The sequence below is a fragment of the Callithrix jacchus genome, chromosome 1, assembly GCF_049354715.1.
Source record: "Callithrix jacchus isolate 240 chromosome 1, calJac240_pri, whole genome shotgun sequence".
Classification (NCBI taxonomy): domain Eukaryota; kingdom Metazoa; phylum Chordata; class Mammalia; order Primates; family Cebidae; genus Callithrix; species Callithrix jacchus.
Window position 1 is genome coordinate 45,652,488 of NC_133502.1, and position 18,407 is coordinate 45,670,894.

Genomic DNA, 18,407 nt, shown 5'->3' on the forward strand with positions numbered 1-18,407 from the left:
ATTTTTTGATCAGCTAGTATACATCATATATTAAGAAATTCTGTTTTACTCTAGTATCATTCTTGATAAAAAATATCAGAGTGTGATATTAATTCTCTTGAAAGATTTTAATTCTTACTGAAATTGCTTACATTTTAATTAAGTACATTTTCTTGAATTTTAATTCTATTCTGTGAAAATGTTTTGAACGGTTCCATTTCCCACTTATATTTTCCTTTAAATTGAACTAGCAGAGCTTTTACTTGGCATATTTTTCTTCCCTGTTTGTGATTTAATGGCCTTAAAATTCTGTGGTTTGATGACTGGCTATTAATGTCTGGATACTTTTTCCTGTGTTACTCAGACAGAAACATAATTATTAGAAAGTGACCTTTTACTTCAGACTCATAGCAGAAACTTGTCTTAACACCACCTTCTGACTTTTTTTTTTTTAATTTTTCCTCATCTCTGCTAATGTGATTTTTCCCTCTTGTTTGGCTATTACATATCACTGTCTTTCTAAGCTGCCTATTGTTTCCCTAAATGTTATTTTGAATACTTTTTACAATTAAGAGTAATAAAAATCAATCTTTCTCTTAGGTTTAGGTTATTTATGATACAATTTGTTGTGGGAAAAAAAAAAAACAAGAAATTGGCTCATGGCTTAAAGTTAATGAGTGTGTTCTGATCAATTCAAGACCAAAATTATATCAATTTCATGTAAGAAATTTAGTGAGTCTTCTAGTAAGACAGCTTAAGCTAAGCAGTATATATGCCAGAACAGCCAGACTTAATTGGTGAATAAAGAAAATACCAAAAACAAAAACAAAACAAAACAAAGAACTGTGAATAAACATGGTTTTGTGGTGCTTGGCCAACTATAACCTCAGATTTTCCAACCAATGTATACATTAGGTTTTGTTTCTTCTTTGGCAGCTGCCTTGGCTTGTTTTTTCCACACTTTACATTTGTGGTTTTTAAAATATTTTCTTAGCTCACAAAGCAGATACTGATTCTGCCTGAACACATCTTGTCAGTAGGCTTGAATTTTAATAAATATGTGATACTGCCCCTTTAATAATCTGCAAAACATAAAAACTGAGTTTGTTTCATGATTTGCTGTGGCAAAATGTATTCATTCATTCATTCATTTATTCATACAAATCTTCATGTTAATAATTGTTGTTTTTTTTTTTTGATATGGAGTCTTGCTCTGTCACCCAGGCTAGAGTACAGTGTCACAATCTGAGCTCACTGCAACCTCTGCCTCCTGGGTTCACACGACTCTCCTGCCTTGGCCTCCTGAGTAGCTGGGATTACAGGCATCTGCCACCACGCTTTTTGTTGTTGTTGTTATTTGTTTGGTATTTTTGTAGAGACAGGATATCACCAAGTTGGCCAGGCTGCTCTCCAACTCCTGACCTCAGGTGATCCGCCCACCTCCGCCTCCCAAAGTGCTGGGATTACAGGAGTACAAAGCTTCATGTTAATAATTCTGGAAACTGGGAAGCAGAAGCTGCAGTGAGCAGAGGTTGTGCCACTGCCCACACCAGCGTGGGCAATAGAGTGAGACTCTGTCTCAAACAAACAAACAAAAATAATTCTTACAAGGCATTTGTAATTTCTGTTCAGTCTGAAACATATACAGCTTAAAGCATCAGGAGAGCAGGATTAATCATCTGTTGTTTTACTATTGTGTCCTAATACCTAGCACAGTACCTTAAGCCAGAAGGCCCCTCACTTGCATATACCTTCTGACACTCTGTTTCTACTTTTGCATTCAAATTTTATTCTTCTTCTTCTCACAGGTGGCACCTGAAATTGTATAAGTTTTAACTCATCTTAGACTCACACATTAAAAAAGAAAGGAAAAAAAAGTTGCTGTTTATTGAATCTCAGTTGGGGCTACTAATAAGCTCAGGAGAATTTTAATTTAAATACTGAAAGAGACGATTTTTAAGGGACTCATTGTTTTATCGGATATCCAGAAAGAGAGGAATCATTCCAATGAGAAAGAAAAACTGTTATCCGTACCTTGAATATAAAATGCAAAATTTAAGTTTGGCAGAAACATAATGAAAGGGAGTGGCCCCAAAGATTGGACAGAATGGCAGGCCCTCAGATCATACAGTAACTTGGCCAAGATAAAAATATTGCAAAGGTTTTAAAAAAGAGCAGTGTCTTTTCATTTCAATTTTATAAATATTCACTCTGGTTAAAGAATTGTTTCTAATTTCTTAAGGAAACTGTGTAATTATTAGAATTTAATCACGATAGTTGAATGGCTAAGATATATGCCAGTGGTTAAAAGGGATTATTTAACAAATTTTGCCTCAGAATTAAAATTTATTTCAACAGCCAACAGCTCATTTTGGTGACCTATTTGAGCATGATCACTGCCAGTTTCTTCAGTCTGGAATATAGTGGTTTTAATGGCTTAGACCTCACTTTCCTTCTCCATTCTCTTTTCTCGCCACCTGCCTTAAGCCACCAAATGTCCCAACCACAGCAAATCATTCCAATTCCCTGAACATACCTTGATTGTCCACACCCTTTTGCCTTTTCACTTACTCATGTTTCTGCCTAGATTCCCCTTTGATTGCTTTTTAATTCTTAATAACTTGTGTCTTTCCACTATTCACTGTTCACTTAGTTTCTTATTCAATATTCACTTGATCTGTGAATACATCTGAAAACTCTCTAGACTGATAAACTATCCCAACTCTAGCTCTCTATGTGCAAGATCAATGTGGCAATATCAGTAATAACAGGACTGAGTTTATTATACTTGAGAAAAATAGTGTCAAATGTTAAAATATATTAATATCTGCCAAAAGATTATTTATATCTTCCACCATCCAAAGAATTGTTTAATCTGTACCTTTCCTGTGACCTCTTTTTGAATCCACCCAATTTAATCTTTTTTTCTTCCTTTTTGTATCCAAGACACATAATTAATAATTTTCCCTGCCATTTGTCAAAGTCTCACTTCAGTGGAACTTAAACAGGTGCATTTTCATTGTTAAGATTCCACAGATAAATCACTTTTTTTCTAGAATTAGAAACAAGTAATTCATTCATTTAAAAAAAAAAAACACAAACAGGTACCGGCCATAATGATATATCAAAGAAGATAAATGAATTCTGCCCTCAGAGAACTTACATTATACTAAAAGGAACTAGAAAACAATAACAAAATATAAGCTGCAGAATTATAACAGGTGTATGTAGGAGATCAGTCAGAATGGTGAGAAATTTTCAAAAATAAACCTTCTTGGAAGATTGGAAGGTTTTGCAAAAGCCATGGGAAAAGGTTTATGTCTGAAGGCAGCCAAATCCTTTTACCTTGAGCTAATAGCATAGAGCAGATAACAAAGGAATATAGAGGAGTTTATCCAAATAGCTTGTTTACTAAGACAGATCTTGATCTTTCTGGAGGGCATGACTACTCTCTACTCAGGGAGTCAGCAATGTTAATTACTCTCCAATGTTGTTTACTTGAGACCTTTGTCATCTAATCTGTACTAAATGTGACCAGGCAAAAACCTGTGTCAGTGTATGTGTTTCATCTATCACTCAGTCAAGTCTGCCAGTCAGATTCCACAGGTATAGTGTGGGAGTAGAGGAAATAAAGAGGTAGTAAGATTGAACTGGCAGTTTTGGGTTGGTGAGGTTTGCCAAGTTTGGGTATGTGATGACTTGATCTAAATTAATTCACATAATTACAATTGTCAGATTCTTTTCATAAATTTGGGTATGTGTTTTAATAAACAAAAGTAGATGGACTCTATCAGGCTTCCAACCTTATCTACCAGCTATGTGCTAGAATAGTAGTAAGTGTAAAGGGGGTTTGTAATAGGCACCATCATTTCTTAGCAAGCAGAAAGAAAAACAGCCACACAATGTAATGACATAGCTTAGTGAAATCCCACTGCCTGCTGTAAGGCACTTTAACAAGTACCTCCCATGGAAAGGCAGATATGGCAGTAATCTGACAGCGGGACTGACAAGCTTTCTTGTGGCATCGGATGAAAGAGCTCTCCATTAATTAGGAAACAAAGGACCAAGCTAAGTTCTGGATTTAGAGAGTTGCTTCAAAGGTACTGGAGTTGAGGGATACTAATCCTTTCATTGTACAACAGAAAGAATGTTTGAACACTTCTTCTGGGGAACCAAATACAGTGAGTCAAAATTATATTTACTCTCCCAAGATAGTTAGCAAAGCATTCTAATATTTACATAATGGTATGGGAATACTTTCTGTGCACTTTCCCTGAAATATGCTTTATTGGTAAAGTATGCAAAATATTAAATAACTACCTAGGATACAGATTATAAATAAATTTCAGGGAACAAGACGAAATGGGATCAGAAAAGACTTTCTAGTGGAGACACAACCTCAATTGACTAATAAGAGGAGAAATAACCCTGCATGTGTAATAAAAACCATATGGTACATTCATATACTTTATGTTAGAGTATAGGGCTAGAGAAGATCTAGTGCTCTGGCAGAAACTTCTAATTATCCCTCAATACTCATTCCTTCCTTTTTATATGACAATAGAAACACATATTTTTAGTGAGGCATATGGCCATCTAAAGTAAAGACAAGATTTTCCAGTATCTTACCAACTAGGAATAACTACGTATTTGGTCTGACCAATGAGATAAGAGAATTGAGTTGTGCGGCCTAACGATGGACTCTTTAAGGAAGAGGTTGTGCTCCTTCTTTGAATTTTCCTTCATCCTGCTATTTGAACCATGGTTGTGGTAGCTGGGACTCCACCTTGGGACATCAAGACATGAGGGTCAGTAGACAATTGTCCATGGAATTTTAGCATTACTGAGCATTTTCCAAACAATAATTACTGGTGACTGTCTTTCACAACATCTTTTCAGGATATTTGTAAATCAAAGAGTTGGAACACAAAAATAGTGACTTCCTTTTGGTCAGAAAGTAGAGAATTGTTTCTTGACTGGAATCATAAAGATAATGGCTCCCTTCAGGGCTAAGATTGGACAGGTTTTTTTGGAAGCTCCTTTAAAAGATTAGAGTTTCAGAAACTCAGAGGTCCCTTAGAAGTGAAACAAACACACCACATGTGCAGCATTCACTTGATTTGCTTCAATTTATGCTGGTGGGACTTGGGAGAAACAAGGAGAGCCGATGTAAACATGAAATTTACACTGTCTACTGCACTGTACATAGCAAAGTCACTTCTCTCTCCCTCATGAATCTTGTTTCTTCTGTCGGCATCCATTAAACCGTAGCAGGCTAATTGGTTAGCTTGGAAGTAGGGTAGAATTTCAGATTCTTCACAGTTCTTGACCATGCTACTCCAGCAATGCAGCCTGGGTGTCCTCTCCTGTAAAACCATGTTTACACACATTCCAACACATTTCCTAATCAATGCAGGATTTGTTTTCTTGAGCTGCTGTATTGCATGTAACAGAATATCAAACGTATGGCACTAACTTAGATGAGCACCTGCTAACTAGGCCTCAAGACATTGAACATCGTGGCTGAACATGAGGTAAAACTTATCTGTGTGCTTTTTAAACACATAAATTAGCCAAAATAGCAGAGAAGACTCAGTTTCCTGCAATTCTCAGAGAAGTCGTAGAAAAGTACCCTTAGTCAAAAATATTTCTCGATCTCCTGTCAATTCCTGGCACACAAGGATATATTGGTCAATATTCACAGCAAATGGAACTATGAAGCTGATGGTTTTGAAGAATGTTATTTTTCTGTCCTTACCTCACTGCCTTGGAATGAAACCTTAACTCCATAGCATGGCATGCAACTCCTTTCATTCTCAATCTAACCTTCTCATTCTACAAGCCGCATCCCTTTCCTGCCCTCCTTCACTACCACCCCTTCCATCAATATGACATACCTGTCACTCTTTATCTATCAACTGCTATGAACTTTCATGCCCCTGGTCTTTACATATAATGCTTTTCTTGTATATAATGCTTTCCCCATTTTTTTCATCTTACAAATTTTTACTCATCTTTCAACTCAAAGTAGAAATGTCACATTGCCTTTCTTGCTGTGAAACTGTCAGCAGTCACTTCCTATGCTGTCAGTGCATTGATTTCCATCATCAGATTCATCTCTGCTCTTCAAATTCTCAACCTCCCATTTGTCATTACAGTGAAAGAAGCAGGGATTAGCAGAGATGGAGTTTTTCCATGTCATCCAGACTGGTCTTGAACTCCTGGGCTAAAGTCATCCTTCCACTTAGACCTCCCAAAGTGTTTGGATTATAAGTGTGAGCCACTTTGCTTGACCTGATAATTGTTCATGAAGACTCGTGTGTAATTGTAACATATATTCCAACTGGTCAGAGTTCATTGTTTATATTCCTTGGATATTATACTTTAAAGAATAATTATGGTAATAGTGTTATTTTTACATTCTCTTTCTTAGCCTAATTCAGACTTAATTTATATTCACAAATAAATACATTTCAGACAATGCTGGTTGATAGCATGTATTCATAAGGTACACAATTTAATTTTTTTAAGGTACTGAAATCTATCTACTGGTTTTAATAATGAATCCATGAAGTGGTCCAAAATAACAATATTATTTCTTTTACACAAATTCTAATTTTCTCATTTCTTTTTCAAAGGTCTTTGAGAAAAAATTCAGTGTATTTCAAGCAATTTTGCCTTGATAGTATTAACTGTCTTAGTATTGATATTTATATGTTAATAAAGTTATTAAACTTTTAATCTGAGGACATAGATTATGAATGACATGAAAAGAACACACCATACGACACACCATATTCTAACGAAAAGACATCACTTACAATGGAGATTTTGTTAGTAATTCGTGAAACAGGCAGCAGATATAAAGCATTTATTTTATAGAAAGAACTGCCAAATACTATCTCATATTTATGAAGGCATTACATAAACTTCCTGTGTGTCAAAACCACTGTGTTACTAAATTTTTATTGGGGGAGGTTTCATAAAATGTTTACTTACATCCAAGAAATAAGTTATATTATACCCTGTGAACTTTAAATAAAATGTATGTTAATATATATGCTATTAGTGAAAAAATGTGCTGATAGGCTAAATGGTTAACTTCTATAATGTAAGCTGTAAGTTTAATAATCAAAATTTTGTGGAAAAAATGGGTTCTTGTCACATGACCAGGAAAAGTTAGGCACACAGACCCTTTGAAGGGTGAGAGAGAATGGAATTTACTGGGTGAAAAGGAAAAAAAACTCACTAAAACAAGAGGGGTTTCTGTTAACAGGCCCCCATCTCACAAATTGAATCCCAGGTCCCCACCCAGCAACAGGAGAGTTCAGGCTACTCCCCATTGCAAACATCGGAATTTCCTCAGGTTCCACCCAGCCCACACAGTGAACAGGTTGGTGGGAGATTCTCAAGGGACCTTCCCCCTTTCTTCCTCCTCCATCTACCAATAACATGTTTTTATATTCTGGAGTAAAAAAGTATGTGGAGTATTTATTCACTTATTACTCCCTGTAATAGATTTTTCACTGGGCAAATTTGGTTTAATACATAACATCCTAATTATTTTTATTATTAGGTACATTTCTTCCTATCCTAATTTGTTGAGTTATCATGAAAGTGTGTTGAATTTCATGAAATGCATTTTCTGCATCTATTGATATGATCTTGTGATTTTTATTCTTTATTCTATTGACATAGCGTATGTATTGCTTTAATCAAGATTCTTCTGTTGAACTTGCATCCTCGTTATAAATTCTATTTGGTCATGGTTTATGTACTGTTGGATTCAGTTTGCAGGTATTCTGATGAGGATTTTTGCATGTATATTTATGGGGATGTGGCCTCTAGTTTTTGTTTTGTTTTGGGGGTGTCTTTGTCTGGCTTTGGTATCAGGGCAATGCTGTCCTCACAGAATGTGTTTGTTAGTGTTATGTCTCAATATGTGAAAGAACTTTTGAAAATTTAGCAAAATTCTTTAAGTGTTTGTGATGTGAACCCAAAATTTCTCAGACAAGTGTCAGTCTATTTAGAAAGTTTATTTTGTTAAGGTTAAGGGTGCACTCATAACACATCCTCAGAAGGTCCTGAGGAAACGTGCCCAAAGTGGTCAGGGGTACAACTTGCTTTTATACATTTTATGGAGATATAATACATCAATTATTACATGTAATATTTACATTGGTTCCATCTGGAAGTGTAGGAATACTCCAAGGCAGGGTTGGGGGCTGCCAGACATAGGTATGCTATAAAATTTTCTAACTAGCAATTAGCTAAAAGAATTATTATCAGTAGAAAGAAATGTTTGGGTTATGTAAGGGGTTGTGAAGACTTAGGTTTTATCATGTAGATGAAACCTCCAAGTAGCAGCCTTCAGAGAGAATAGATTGTAAATGTTTCTTATCAGACTTAAGGTCTATGTTGATGTTAATGCTGGAGGGGTGTAATGAGATATGTCCAACTTTCTCTTCCATCATGGCCTCAACTGGATTTTCAGGTTAATTCTGAGTGCCTTTGGCCAAGAGGAGGGTTCTGTTCAGATGGTTGGGAGCCTTAGAATTTTATTTTTGGTTTGCAGTGAGGGTGTACGAGTAAAGTCATCTTGTCCTGGGCTTTTGTTATTGACACATAATAATTATACATATTCAGGGGTTATAACGTATGATTTGATACTTCTATATGTTGTGTAATGAACGAATCAGGTAATTAGCATATTCATCACCTTAAACATTTATCATTACTTTGTTGTGAGAACATTCAAATCCTCTCTTCTAGCTATTCAAACTATGCAATGCATTATAGTTAGTTATAGTCACTCTACTGTGCAATAGAGTAGCAAGTTATTTCTCCTGTCTAACTGCAACATTGAACCCATTGACCAATCTCTCTCCATCTACCTCTCCCCTAATCCTCTCCAGTCTCTGGTAACCACCATTTTGCTCACAACTTTTTTTTTTTTTTAAGAATATACATATGAGTGAGATAATGTGATATTTGTCTTTCTGTGTCTCACTTATTCCGCTTATCGTAATGTCCTTCAGGCTCAGCATGTTAAAGCAAATTAAAGGATTTTATTCTTTTTATGGTGGAATACCATTCCATTGTGTTCCAACGAATGGAACACATTTCCATTATTCCTTTATGCATTGTTGAGCATTTAGTTGATTCCGTATTTTGGCTATTGTGAATAGTGCTACAATAACATGGAAGTGCAGATGTCTCTTTATATATTGGTTTCATTTCCTTTGAATATATTCCAAGTAGTGAGATTGCTGGATCATATGGTGAATCTATTTGTAGTTCTTTGAGGCACTACCATACTGTTTTTCATAATGGTTGTATAAGCAGGGGAGGGAGCGGGCATCCCAAAGATGCTCCCAGTTCCCCGCTCCCATGTGCCCAGGTCCTTGGCCTCTCCAACCCCAGGAATGGGGAAAGGGGTTCCCTAGGTGCGGTGAATTTACCATTTGAATAAATATTGTGGACCCAAAGAGTTTAGCAGAGAGCAACTTATTAGGCAGAGTGAGTGAAAGAGGGAGCGAGCAAGCTCCCAGGCTGCAGTGGGAGGGGATCCAAGGAAGGAATCCATTAGTAAGGAGCATGGAGGTTTTAACCCCGAAGTTGTTCCCCCACCCCATTCATGTTCTTGTCCAATGAGAGGAGTTCTTTCAAAGTTCCTCTAGAGTGACTGATCTTTGATTCTGATACCGAATTGGCTGCTTGGTCCACAACAGAGCACCCTCCTCCCAGAGCTTTCAGCAGGTTTTTTGAACAAAGCAGCTTACCTGGATTTTCCACCTAGCTCACAAGCAGGAAAGTTAGACAAAGAACTTTTCCTTTGGGACAGGGGTGTGGATGGAGGCATGGCCTTGGGAAGCTCCTACCTTTGAAATCACGCCCCTCGTGGACCGGGGAAGAGATTTTTTCCTTTACACAGTCCTTCAGTTGTACTAATTTATGTTGCCATAAACAATGTGTAAGAGTTTCCCCTTTTTCACATACTAATCAGCATTTATTATTATTCTATATTTTTTATAATAGCTGTTCTTACTAGAGTGAGGTGGTATCTCATTGTGGTTTTGATTTGCATTTCTCTGATGGTTAGTGATGTTGAGAATTTATTCATATCTCTGTTTGCTCCTGGACTTTTCTTTGTTGGGCAGTTTGATTACTGTTTAGATTTCTTATTTCTTCATGATTTAGTCTTAGTAGGTTGTGTATCATCATTACTTTTTATGTAAATTTAGATATATATTTAATAATTTTTCAAATAATTTCAGAAACAGAAAATGTGTGATCTACTATTGCCTTGACTATTTTACTATCAATTATCAACAATATTTGGTTCAAATAACTTAATAGTATAATTTATCAGAGTAATGTTTATGAATAAATAAAGCAGCTTGAAGCAAACATTTCCTTTAAGACAACAGAAAATAAGAAGGTGACATCCTATTTATTTATAAATTATGTATGAGGGCTGTGCTAGGTGTCTCACAGAAAGATGCCCATAAGTAAAATCCCTGCAAAATATGTTAAGTTACATTTTAATAATATGTTAGGATATCATACTTCTTTTGAGTTAAATCATCAACTTAAATGAAACAGAAATAAGTGAGGTTCAGATTTCATAAGGTGTTTAGGATGATAAAAAACTTGTAAGTGAATAATTATTTCACTACTGGGTGCTTTTGCAAGCTAAATTCTTCAATACTTGTCTTTTAAAATGTTCCTATTGGTTAATTTTAGCCTACTACTAGATTGAGAACTAGCAGACTACTTGTGAATAATCAAGCAAAGAGGTATTACGCCCATAAAGGGAATTCTTGGGCAATCAGATATATTTTACTATGGCAGCTATTATGAGAAACACAAACAGCTTTAAAAAGCATTCCCAGGATCTGAAATAATTTTACACATAGTATTTTAGAGTTATTAAATGGTAGTAGAGCATGAATTTGTAAATCTACATCCTCATTGATTTGTATGCTAATTAATACTGTCTTCCTATGCATTTTTGTAGAAATTGAATATCATAGATTTAAGTCTAAAACTTATATTATACAGTCCATAGTAAAGGATAAATACCATCTGTCAACCAAAATATGTGAGACAGGTCTCAATTTAGGAAGTTTATTTTGACAAAGTTAATGGTGTTATTATTTAGCCTCAGGAGGTTCTGACAACATGTGCTACAGGTGGTTGGGGAACAGCTTGGTTTTATACAGTTAGGGAGATATGAGACATCAATCAATTCATGTGTAAGATGTACATTTGTTTCCTCGGAAAGGTGGAACAACTCGAAATGGGGAGGAGGCTTCTGGGTCACAGGTAGGTAACAGACAAATAGTTGCATTCTTTTGAGTTTCTGACTAGCCTTTCCAAATGAGGCACTCATATATTCATTTATCTCAGTGAGCAGAGTGATGACTTTGAGTTCTTTCTGTCCTCTGTCCACAAGGAAATTCCTTATGCATAAGGTACAAAGTTGTTTTTTTTTTCTTAGTAGCTATTATTTTTAGGAATAGAATGGGAGGCAGATTTACACTCAGCAGTTTTCAGCTTGACTTTTCCCTTTGGCTTAGTGATTTGGGGGTCCCAAGATTTGTTTTCCTTTCACACATCTTATCCTATTAAAACACAAAGATATGATATCCTCCCTCTAATCAAAAACAACTATGGCTTCCTGTTTTACACAAGAGAAAAGTCTACATGCACCTGTAAGCTGCCATTCACTTTGAACCACCATTCCCATCTCAGTCCCTGCCTCAGCCGTTCTGACTTCCTTCCTACTTCTGAAACTTTGCACTCCCTAGTCATCCCCAAATCTTCCTTCCCCAGATACTCCTTAACTTACCTCCAATCACTACCACTATCTTCAAATTTTTGTGTAAAATGTTTCAGTGAGATCTTTTTGGTTACTTACTTAAATGGTATCCACAGTTTCTACTCTCACCAGCTGCAATACTCATCCTGCTCTGGATTCTAGGTCCCTTGCACTTCACCTTCTCCAGTTGTAAATGATATTTATGTTTACTGTATATATATTATGTCTTTCCTGCTTCAGTAGGATTGAGTACACTGAGGTCTTTTTTCCTGTTTTGTTCATGGATATATCAGTAAAGTTTTAACAATGTGTGGCACACACTAAACACTAAAAAATAGGTAGTGAGCAAATGGATATGTAAATAAATGCAACACTGTACCTTACTATGATAAAATCTTCATGACTGTGATTAAATGGGGAAGAACTATTTTATTAGGATTACACAATGTATTCAAATCATGTTAATAACTTTCATGATGTATAACTTATTTTGGGGGATTTCTATCATATTTCTCATTAATAAAATAATTATAGCAAGACGAGTGTATCAAGTAACCTTCAGCAACTTTCAGTCATATTAACATTGTTACCTCCTTTTTCCTGTAAAGTCTTGTCTTCAGCTATAGCATAGGTACTGATTAAGAAAGTTCTTAAGATAATACTTTTAGTGTATTACATTTATTCATTGTTCTAAACTGTGAGGATGGGAACACAAGGGGCAGGCATGTTTTATATACTGCCAAATCACTTGCTTATCAACAAGTAGGATAATCCCTATTTATCCTGTTACCTGTTTATGTTCATTTTCTTGTATCCTTTTATGAATTTTTATCCTGTTTATCTCTTTATGTTCATTTTCTTATATCCTGTTCTTATATTAGTAGCCATTTTCTAATATTTATTAAATTAAAATATTAATATTACTGATTTCTGCAGTATGCAGTTTAAATCTATCCAACTTTCTGGAAATAGAGGTTAAAAATTATAGTTGTTTAAATTTCATTTAGTATATATAGTTGTTTAAATTTCATTTAGTATACTGCAATTTCTATACAAAATTGATTTCTATAGAAATGTAATTCTATACAATTTCTATACAAAAATAAAAATTCCTGTTATATATGATCATTTATCAAGTATTTTTAACAAAATCTCCCTGCAAAGTAATATATTTCCAACACATTTCATACTGTGAAAATTTTCTTAAAGGACCTTTTCTATATTTTGTCCTCCAGACTATGATATTAAATCACATTTTTCCAATTGTGTTTTTAGGTTGTATTCAGTTGGAGGTCGTGATGGAAGTTCCTGTTTGAGTTCAATGGAATATTATGATCCTCATACAAATAAGTGGAACATGTGTGCTCCCATGTGTAAGAGGAGAGGGGGTGTTGGAGTGGCCACATGTGATGGTTTTCTTTATGCAGTAGGAGGTCATGATGCTCCTGCTTCAAATCACTGTTCCCGGCTACTCGATTATGTAGAAAGGTAAGACCCCAAGGACACTGTTACAGTGAAAGGACAGTGCAGATCACATTGATGCCTGATTCAAGTTATTGGAAAAATTGCATTGTTTAGAAAAGGCAAATTCAACACCTAGAGATATGTTTTTTAGCTCCTTTCTCAATCTCATTCACACACACACACACCTGTACTTTATTTTCTCATTTTTCCTTGACTCCTCCCTTCAATTAATATTTATCTAAATCCTCACAATGTTTTTTCACAAAAACAAACAGCTTTGAAAAACATCCCCAGGATCTGAAATAATTTTACACATAGTATTTTAGAGTTATTAAATAGCATTAGGGCAGGAATTTGTAAATCTACATTCTGATTGATTTATATGCTAAGTAATACTGTCTTCCTATGAATTTTTTCAGAATTGAATATTACAGATTTAAGTCTACTTATATGAGATATACTGTCCATAGTAAAGGAGAAATGCCATCAGTGAACCCCAAATATGTGAGACTGTTCTCAATTTAGGAAGTTCATTTTGCCAAAGTTAAGGGTCCTTTCATGACCCTTCCAGATTCATCCATATCCCTACAAAGGACACAAACTCAGTTTTCTATGGCTGCATAGTATTCCATGGTGTATATGTGCCACATTTTCTTTGTCCAGTCTGTCATTGATGGGTATTTGGGTTGGTTCCAGGTCTTTGCTATAACTTAAATAATCTTTAACTTTCTTCTTGTTATATTTTGAAAACATTAAAATGAAGTTTTGAGTAATTTATGAAACATGAATGTTTGTTAACTCTTTTAAATATATTTTGCATTTTGTTTTTGTGTTCTCTTTTGTTCTTGTTTGTTCTCCGACCCTCTCAAACTCTCAAAGGTGAATTAAGTTCTTATTTTATGACATAACCATTTTTAACATAAGACAGACTGATTAGAGCTGTATTTTTAAATAATCCTGGTGTATGAAGGAAATATAGGTTCTCTTATAACTCTTTCTAAAATTGACCAGGTGCACAGAAGCTAGAGTGGGGTGACACCTTGGCTTCAGGCCTAGGAATACAGTGCAGAGACTTCCGGCACAGCTATCGCTGAATTCCGTTTTGGCTGTGCCTTACTTGGAACTATTATATGGTATGCAGTAAGGATGGAAGAGTCTTTAGTAAGATGCATGGTGACATTTCCTATCACATAGGATACATAGTGATCTATGGAGAAATGAGGATAGAGAATATTTAGGTCAATTGGTTTATTAATTGGGATAAAATAAGTAATTCTTCTATAACAAATTACTTTAAAACTCTCAGTGGTTTGATACCATGATGCTTTTCTCCTCACTCATGCTATTACATGTAATTATCATGTAATATCCGTGATATTAAAACTCTGGTAGTCAGACTAACACATAATCTAGAATATTGATCATTGCTGGTCTCCATGTCAAAAGGAAAAAGAGTAGTAAATTATTCACTAGTCCTTAAAGATTCCACCTGCAAGTAACATAATTCTCTTTTGTTTGTACTCCAGTGACAAACCAGTGACATGGCCACTGAAAACTTTATGAGAGCAGGAGAGCAGTATCCCAACTTGTATCTGGGAGAAAAATGAGATGTTTGGTAGATAGCACTAAGAGCAGAAAATATGTCCTTTTTATATTAGGAAAACGCATCCTTTATCCTGATGCCTGTAAGTGGTATAGATGGTGGAAAAAGGATATTCTTCTCATTTATGATAATGTTTTCTAAGGATATGTAATTATTTTTACTTAGGATAAGAACATTGGCAAGAGATGGTTTTTGGTAAGCAGGCTGTGTTCATATCAGATAAAATACAGAATCGATGTTTACCAATATTGCTCCTCTGTGAAATGGACTATAGCTTTATGGCTGTATATACATTGAGAAAGGCATTAAGTTCACTACATTTTCACTTTAATATTTTCCAGTCCACTGAAATTGGGAACTATAGGTGTTACAATGAAGACAATGGCCAGAGTCTTAATAAATAGGTTTATACTTTTATACACACAAATGTGCAATCATTTAAAATGCTGCTAAAAGACTGACAGTGAATTCATTTACTTTTTTTTTTGCTAAAGTCTTGGGTAAATGAAGAGAGGAGATGAATATCATGAGCCTCCCACTTTTACCTTGAATATCTTATATAACTGCTGTTAATGAAATGATATTTCATCCAAATATTCTCATCCAACTCAACTGTATAATGTATTGAAATGTTGTTTGTGAACAGAGGCATAAATAATTCAGTCTAGGAATACATTTATGTAGGAAAATTAGATTTAAATAAGCATGGCTATTTTGAGTTATAGGAGTTCAGTGGATATGAGCAGCTTAAGTAATGCAGAAGCACACAGCAGTATCATGATTCTTATCCTAGCTCATATTACCCATCAGATTAATAGCACTTTCACACTTTTTATAACATATTTTCTATATTTATGATTTCTCATGTAACTCCTCAGTAAATCAAGATACACAACAGTGCCTCTGTGGAACCATTTTGCAGATAGAATGTAAATAGGCTTTTTAGTATATAATCATAGGCAAACATCATTAGGAATTTCAAGAATAGTGTATACAATGCTATGTTTTGTAGTGAGATGGATAGATCACATTTTATTATATCACAATGATTTTATATAGAAATGTAAACTATTATATAATGGCCATGTTAAGTACAATTATATAACACTTATCAAAAATTGTTTGCACTCAGGCTGTCTTGAGCACAAATAACACTGGCACCTCAAATCAGAGAAGGTAGAAGGCAGGGAGTGAAAGAGAATGAGGACTCTAGATTAGTTTGTGGAACAGGTGAAAACTAATTTTGTGACTGAGCCTCACCCTAGTAAGAGCATCTTGGTGGACAAAATCCGTGTCCAAAATGTGCACTGAGTTTCAGGAGCAGTTAGGTCCTGAAGGTGTGCTCTGTTAGAGAAAGAAAACTCATCCATTTAGTCAGTCAGCAACTATTGTTTTGCATGTATTTTGCACTATGTTATACAGAGCTTACATTATGAGAAGAACGAGACAAAACAGACCTTCCAAAACTGGAATCCAGGCAACAGATCAGAAAATATGCTCAAAGGCATCAGTCCCACTGCTGAGTAATAATAGATCAGAACCTCCTTTTCCCTTATATCTGCATCCCAGTAATGAGGCCTGGTGAAAGAAGAGTGTCAAGATAATGAGAACCTTCTATACTAGAATGTGTAATATCCACTTTTGCATCGTCTTATTTGTTCTCCTTATAGTTGCCAAAGGGATTATTTCATAATGAAAATTTGACCAGGAAGAAAACTTGAGGTTTATTTCTTTGTACCAATTATTAACATTATAATTAAAATTCCTTTTACGTCAGTTTTATTTTTCACTAAACTAGGTGCCATGTACTGGTATTGCCCAAAATAGCTTTCTACCCACCTCTATATTCTTGTGCTTGGTACAGTTACTGTAACAGAATAGGCACTTAATGAAAATTTATTGAATCAATCGGACACTAAGAAAAATGAACCTCAATATTCCCACAAGGAAAACTATCTTGAGATAAGCTGTAAATAGGTTGTTATACATAAATTGATAGGGAAATGATAGAAGATAAATGAATAAATTGATGAAGTAGAAGGATGGATGGATGTTTAGATAGACTCATGGCATTTGAGCTGTATGTTATGACCCATTCTATAATAAGATTCGGTAGAGATTTGTTGGGTATTGCAAAGCCAGATTTGCATTTGCATCCTCTTGGCAGAATATTATTTCCATATACTTTAAGTTGAAAGAGCTAAGCAACTGATCAAATATTAACTGAAAAGTATATTCTTCTATCTTATCTAAACACTATTAACAAATGAGCATAAAAAATTTTGGTATATAATTTTGTATGCTTCTTCTCCCCTTCCCCCATCCTCTTCCTCCCCCAAACCATTTCTCATTCAAGATATTATTGGTGGAGCCAGCTGCATGAGTGTAGCATGAAAGAATTAGGTAGTTTGTTGTCTTTGTTGTTCTGTTACTGTGCATTCATAATGTCTGCTATTGTCTAGAAATTATGCTCACATTTTGAATACACTATGTTAATTTGAAGATTGTATTAGTCCATTTTAACACACTATACAGAACTACCCAAGACTGGGTAAAAAGAAAAGAGGTATAATTGACTCATAGTTCCACATGACTGATGCCTCAGGAAACTACAATCATGGCCAAAAGAGAGGCAGACATGTCTTACATGGCAGCAGGCGAGCAAGAGTGTGTACAAAGGAGGAATTTGCCCAACACTTACAAAACCATCATATCTCATGGAAACTCGCTCACTGTCACAAGAACAGCAGGGGGGAAACCACCCCCATGATCCAATCACCTCCTGCCAGGTTCCTCCTTCAGCACCTGGGGATTACAATTCAAAATGAAATTTGGGTGGGCACATAAAGCCTAACCATATCAAAGATTCTATGCTAACCTAAGTACGTAGGGGCCCTGCTTTATAAGTAGATGCAGCAATTGTTAGCTGATGCAACAGCTTTACTAATTTAGATATGTGATTTGCTATTTCCCTCAAAGGCTTATGAGGAGTGACAGAGAAAGAGATGACAGAATGAAATACTGTATTTTGATTTGCTGCTCAGAATTCTTCTGGCATCATGATAATTCATCTGCATGTTTTGAGAAAGGAGGAGGATTTTATGGAAAGACAAATATTTAAAAATAAATAAAACATGCATTATTCTATATAGATAGAAGGATATTGGCTGGGTGCATTGGCTCATGCCTATAATCCTGGCATTTGGAGAGGCTGAGGAAGGTGAACTGCTTGAGCTCAGGAGTTTGAGACTAGCCTGGACAACATAGCAAAATCCTATCACTACTAAAAAAAATAAATAAATTAGTTGTGGTGGCACATGCCTAGGGGCCCAGCTACTTGGGAGGCTGAGGTGGGAGGATCACTTGAGTCTGGGGATTAGAGGTTGCAGTAAGCCATCATCTTCCACTGCACTGTAGCTCAGGTGACAGAGTGAGACCCTGTCTCAGAAAACATATAAATAAATAAAATTAAATTAAAATACATAATTTGGATTCATAGTGCTAATTATGGTTTTCTGTCATATTGGTAGAGGAAGT

The 18,407-nt window shown here is 35.3% G+C and overlaps 1 protein-coding gene across 1 annotated transcript in view; it reads left to right on the forward strand.

Annotated features, from left to right (window-relative positions):
* The window catches only part of KLHL1 (kelch like family member 1), a 436,959-nt gene that overhangs the window by 408,310 nt on the left and 10,242 nt on the right, over window positions 1–18,407 (forward strand). The window contains exon 9 of the mRNA XM_002742615.4: window positions 13,079–13,291. Coding sequence (XP_002742661.1) covers window positions 13,079–13,291 — 213 coding nt within the window. The remainder of the gene's footprint in view (window positions 1–13,078; window positions 13,292–18,407) is intronic.